Source organism: Erinaceus europaeus, chromosome 14, assembly GCF_950295315.1.
Source record: "Erinaceus europaeus chromosome 14, mEriEur2.1, whole genome shotgun sequence".
Taxonomy (NCBI): Eukaryota; Metazoa; Chordata; class Mammalia; order Eulipotyphla; family Erinaceidae; genus Erinaceus; species Erinaceus europaeus.
The window spans coordinates 19,124,887-19,130,717 of NC_080175.1; the positions used below are offsets into that span (position 1 = coordinate 19,124,887).

Here is a 5,831-nt window from a genome sequence, read left to right on the forward strand (position 1 = left end):
AGGAGAGAGACACCCCGAAATCTGGCGCCCAGAGCGTGGGGCAGAATTTCCCGACCTCAAGAGAAAATCGGCCCATCAGGCATCAGCCCTCACCTGGTTGAAAAACGCTGGCCCAACCGAGGGGATCAGGACCGTAGCTTCAGGAAATCAAGAAGATATAGCGAAGCACATCGGAAAGGTAACCCCTAGGCTCTCATTTGAGCCCCTGTGATCTTTCTCTCCTTCTCCCTATCTTTTCACACTCCAGGGAAGCTCATGGAGAGGATACAGAGGGAGAACCTCAGTGGAACAGAACCCTGGCCAGGCTCTGAGAAACTGAGTATTCTTCCCCCATTGAATCTTAACGGGTCTGACCTAATCTTTCCTCCTATCCAAATTTTGTAACATTTGTTCTAGACCCTCACCTAATTTTTGAGCTAAACTGACATGGGGAATTTTTTTTCAACCCAGGAGGAACCTCCAATTAAGTGCTTTCGAGACTTGTTAGCTACCAGAGCGTCAAAGCTATCAAAGAAACAGGCCCTACGATTTTGGAATGTGGTGATTCATATAGCCCCCTGGTTTAGGAAAGACCATATCTATGACATGGAGTCATGGGCCTGTGTGGCATATTTAGCCCGCAAGGAGGAAGCTAAAGGATTAAGAGAACTAGATGTTCAGTTCCTGGCAATCATTGCTGCATTAAAACAGTGCGCAGCATCTGCTAAGGAACCAGAGAAAAGGGACAGCTCTCCCTCAGCCAAGTTGCTGGAGGGCGGGGCCACTCTGGCACCCCCAGTGCAAGTATTAAAGGAATTGAAAGGATCAGATACTAAAAAAGAGGCTAGCCTTGAGACTGCTATTCAGGAATTAAGGGATCAGGTTGCTCTCTTGGCTAAGTCTAAGCTTTTTTCTCCAGAAAGGGCAGAATCTGAAGAATCTGTTCTGCAGTTTCCATCTCTCCCTCCACCATTCTCTGCACCTTCCTCTCCACCTCCACCTCCTCCTCAGATACCCCTGCCCTTCCCTGCACGGACCAGGTCACCGTCTCCGGTGTTGCCCCCTATACCACAAGCATTATTTTTGCCTGTATCACCGCCTTGGGCAGTAACAGAGCCAGCTCCGAAGGCACAGGCACCTCCGATTCAGCCGCCGTGTCAGTCACCGCTGGCTGCACCCAGTGTGCAGTTAGAGGCACCCCTGGCTTCATTGCCGTCACTGCCGCAACCTGTACAGCTCCCACAAGCGCCGCCAACCTCGGCACAACAGGCGCTATTGCCCGCGCCAGTGATTCTGGCTGTGCCAGAGCCGCAGGACATGCCAGTAAATGAAAGGCAGCCGTGGGATCCACAGCCACCTGCACAGACCCTGTGCACCGCCCCTCTCCCTCCTCTTCCTGTTCCAACTACCTCACTGTTCCCTGTCACTCCAAAAGTGGCTATGACAGACTCTGAATGCTTATGCCAGCTAAGAGATCAGTTTTCCCTGGGACAGCTTACTGCGTACCCTGTAAATTTGGTCCCAAACAGGCAGAAACCTAGCTCCTGGTACCCCTATGCAGCTTCTGAATTAAAAGAACTCAAAATTGCTATTCGCAAAGATGGGATTCATTCCCCTTGGACAAAGTCTATTCTCCAGGGTTATCTACAAAGTTTAAATACACCCCAAGATTGGAGGGATATTATGAGAGCTGTACTGCCTAGCCCGCTTTTTCTCCAGTGGGAAGCATTTTTTTGGGATGAGTGTTTGCAGCAAGCCCGTAGAAATACTGAAGGGCAGCCAGATTGGAATTTCAATGCATTATTTGGCACAGGCTGCTTGAGCACCGGAATTCTTCAGGCAGAGGCCAGGTTTCCACCCGGTTACTTTGACCAGGTGCACCTCTGCGCAATGCAGGCATGGGACCGATTAACACCGCCTACAGGCGAGAGTCCTGCCCCTATACTTACCCTATGCCAGGAGCGAGACGAGTCTTTAAGTAAGTTTATCACCAGAGTACAGGCCAGCCTAGAGAGAAAATTTTCTGATCCAAATGCCCATCAGTTATTATTAAAAACTATAGTATGGGAAGGAATGCTTTCAGACTTCCGTCAGGCATGTTTGTCTTTAAAGAATGAGACCCCAAGTCAGTGGATTTTAGCCACTCAAGAGATAGGGTCCAGCACTCACCAGGCCACCACTTTGGCGCAAGCTTTTGCAGCTGCCCTAGATAAACAGAAGGGAGCCTGCTTTCAGTGTGGTCGCGAGGGGCACTGGCATAACCAGTGTTTTAAAGGCAAACAGGGACCCCGCACCCCATCTGGCAACCAGAAAGCTAAGACACTTTGTTCTAGGTGCCAGAAGGGCTATCATCGGAGAAAAGAGTGTCGTTCTAAAGCTTAAAGATGGCACACCTTTGCCAGACTTTGACAAAGATTTAAACTAGATTTGGGGCAACCCTTAGCCCCTGAAAGAGGGAAAGATATGGAAATAATAAATGCTCTGTAGATACCACGCCTCCATCCAGCCAGGGAGCTGTCCGCTGCCCCCTGCACTGCTCCCTACTGAGCATAGGGGAGAGCACCCAGTCCACAAGAGGACCCAGGATAAAGATAGCCAGCTGGAAAGGGTAGGTGCTAGTCCAGAGCCAGAAGTATTGTGGACTACCCCTGTTATTGAACGAGGTCACCCAATTATGACACTCCTGACTGACAAAAAACCTTTTAAATGTCTGATTGATGCTGGAGCTGACAGAACTATCTTAAGACAGAAGGAGGTGCCCAGGCACTGGAATCTCCTCCCTGGACCTAGACTTCATGGGGTGGGCGGCCTTACACAGGCCTTTCAGACCCAAGACCCACTTGTTTGGGAAGATCCTGATGGGACTACCGGACTTTTCCGCCCTTTGATCGCTGACATCAGCACTAACCTATTGGGCAGAGATTTATTAGAATCTTTAAATGTGATTATCTGTTCTGACCCCTCTACAGGGCGTCTCTCTCATGAGGGTGAAAATTCTAAATCTTACCAGCACTCCCAATTCTAAACGCCACTGTTCGTCACGAAACCCCTCACCTAGAATGGCTTTCTGATGATCCCGTCTGGGTGGAGCAGTGGCCCTTGCCAGGGGAAAAACTAAAAATCTTAAAAGAACTTGTTCTCCATTCCTGAAGCCCATGGAACTCCCCCGTTTTTGTAATTAAAAAGCTCGGGAAAGTGGCACCTCCTTCAAGACCTCCGCACAATTAATAAAACAATGCAGGTCTGGGGACCCCCCCAGAGAGGCTTACCTCTTGCTTCTGAGATTCCTGCAGGAATCCCGATTATGGCAATTGATATTCAAGATTGCTTTTTCTTCATTCCCCTCCACCCACAAGATTGTAAGCGTTTTGCTTTTTCTGTTCCTTCTATTAATAATGCCAGCCCTGCTGATAGATTTGAATGGGTGGTATTGCCTCAGGGCATGGCCAATAGCCCCACAATTTGCCAAGAAGCTGTTAAAGCTGCTCTTCTTCCATATATTCATAAAGGACCTGAAGTTTTTCATTACATAAATGACATTTTGATATGGGGAAATATAGACACAGATCTCTCTGCTTTACGTGATTTTCTTATCCCTGCCTTGAAACAGAATGGCCTTAATGTGGCCCCCGAAAAGGTACAGCTAATTTCTCCGATTTCCTTCTTGGGTTCAGAAATTTCTCTAAGGTTCGTCCTTTGAAACCTTGTGTTATTTTTCCTTCTAATCTTACTCTTGCTTCCTTGCAAAGTTTTCTCAGTAATTTGAATTGGCTTAGGCAATATTTGTCACTTCCCACTAGTTGCCTACAGCGGCTGTTTGATCTGTTAAAAGGAGACAAACAGCCTTCTTCAAGGCGAACACTGACTCCCGAAGCCTCATTGGCACTGGGGAGAGTTAACCAGGCCTTGCAAGATATGCATCTTGTTAGATTCTCCCCTTCCTATCCAGTTAGCCTTTTGGTTTTTAACTCTTCCCCTACTGTGGTCGGGGCTCTAAATCAGCCCCATGGCATTCTTGAGTGGCTCCATACACCAGTGGGGGGGGGCTCCGAGGCTTCTTACTGAAATTGATGCCCTCGCGGCCATGATTCGCCTTGGACGCAGCCGCACCCTAGAAGTATTTGGGCAGGAACTACATTCAATTATTACCCCTTTTTCTTTGACAGATATAGAGTGGCTTATGCATCACCACTTTCGGTTTGTTGTAAGCCTGATGGGTTACCCAGGGCAATTAGATAATCATTTTCCTTCTAATAAATTGACAGCATCTCTACCCCTTTTGCCTCTACTAGTACCTAAACTCTTCTCTCGTGAACCCATCCCATCTGCTCCTATAATATTTACGGATGGTGGAAAAAAGGGAGCAGCTGCCGTTATATATTACCCCGATAAACAATGTCCCACATCTCTCTTTACTGAACTTCCTGATAACTCTCCCCAATATAAAGAACTTTATGCTGTCTTTCTTGCATTAAAAGCTGTACCAGACTCTTTTAACCTTTTTTCTGATAGTGTATATACTGTAAACTTGATTCCATGGCTTGCTCGTTCTTATGTAAAGATCGATGACAATCCACTTTCTCCTCTCCTCATTCAAATTGCTTCTATGCTTTGTTCTCGGACTCAACCACTGTTATGTCCAACACCTCCATGCTCATAGTCCACTCCCTGGCCCCCTGTCTGAGGGGAATGCCGAAGACGACAGGCTTGCTTCTACAGGAGTTCTACTCGCTACTGTGACTAACCCTGCTGATTTTCATTCTCTGACTCATGTTAATCTTAAAGACCTTCAGGCTCAATTTCCAGATATTCCTCTAGAACAGTTAAAGTGCATCATCACCACATGTTCCACCTGTGCAGGCCTGATTAGAACACCTGCTATTCAAACACTAGGGGTTAATCCCTAGTGGCTTAAAAGCCAATGCTCTGTGGCAGATAGATGTAACTCACCTGCCTATGTTTGGTAAACAAAAATATGTTTTTGTTACAATTGATACATATTCTAAATTTATGTGGGCTACAGCTCAGACAGGTGAAAGCTCAAAAAAGCTTATTAGTCATATGCTCTCTTGTTTTGCTGTTATGGGCATGCCAAAAAAATTGAAAAGTGACAATGCGCCAGCTTTTGTAAGTAAACAATTTAAAGAATTTTGCTTTATCTGGAACATTGCACTCACTACAGGGATTCCCTATAATCCCCAAGGACAAGCCATTGTTGAGAGAGCACATCAAACTCTTAAAGCCCAATTAAAAAAGGAAAAGGGGGGGAGGGATGTACCCTTCCAATATTCAGCTAGCTAAAGCTTTAACTACACTAAACCTTTTTAATATATACAAAAATTCAGATTGCCCACCTATTGTGGCTCATTGGCAAACAGCACCCACCCTTCCAGTGATTAAAGTCAAATGGAAGGATCCCTTAGATGGCACATGGAAAGGGCCAGATTCTTTGCTAACAACAGGGAGGGGATTCCCCTGTGTTTTCCCACAGAAAGCTTCCACACCCATCTGGGTTCCTGCCCGCAATGTCCGGTATTGCCCAGAAGATGGCGCTGCTCGACCTGAAGAAGAGTAAGAGGCACTATATAAGTACCGCGCGCAAAGTCACCTTCTGATCACAGAAGAACACACCTTATCACACACTTCATTACAAACCTCAGACCCCAGACAAGAGAAATTCCAAACTATATGGCCTTTTGATATTCATCTTCTTTCTGTCTCACCCTACAGGTTTAACCCTTATGCTTCTCTCAAATACCTTTGGATAATTAAGTTGCTTGTGTCATGGAAAATAACTGTTTTGTATCTCATCAATTCCTGTCATACCAGCCCCCTACCTTGGGGGCATGCTG

General features: G+C 46.6%; 1 protein-coding gene across 1 annotated transcript; it reads left to right on the forward strand.

The window, feature by feature from the left end:
* Positions 1-426: 426 nt before the first annotated feature.
* Positions 427-2,361, forward strand: LOC132532873 (endogenous retrovirus group K member 8 Gag polyprotein-like). The gene is made up of 2 exons (XM_060172260.1): positions 427-861; positions 991-2,361. Exons 1-2 carry the CDS (start codon positions 427-429, stop codon positions 2,359-2,361), a joined length of 1,806 nt encoding a protein of 601 aa, XP_060028243.1.
* Positions 2,362-5,831: the final 3,470 nt, after the last annotated feature.

Coding starts and splice junctions, on each gene's coding strand:
- LOC132532873 (XM_060172260.1), top strand. CDS start 427: ATGGGGAATTTTTTTTCAACCCAGGAGGAACCTCCAATTAAGTGCTTT. Junction 862..990: donor TTCAGGAATTAAGGGATCAG/GTTGCTCTCTTG, acceptor CCTCCTCCTCAG/ATACCCCTGCCCTTCCCTGC.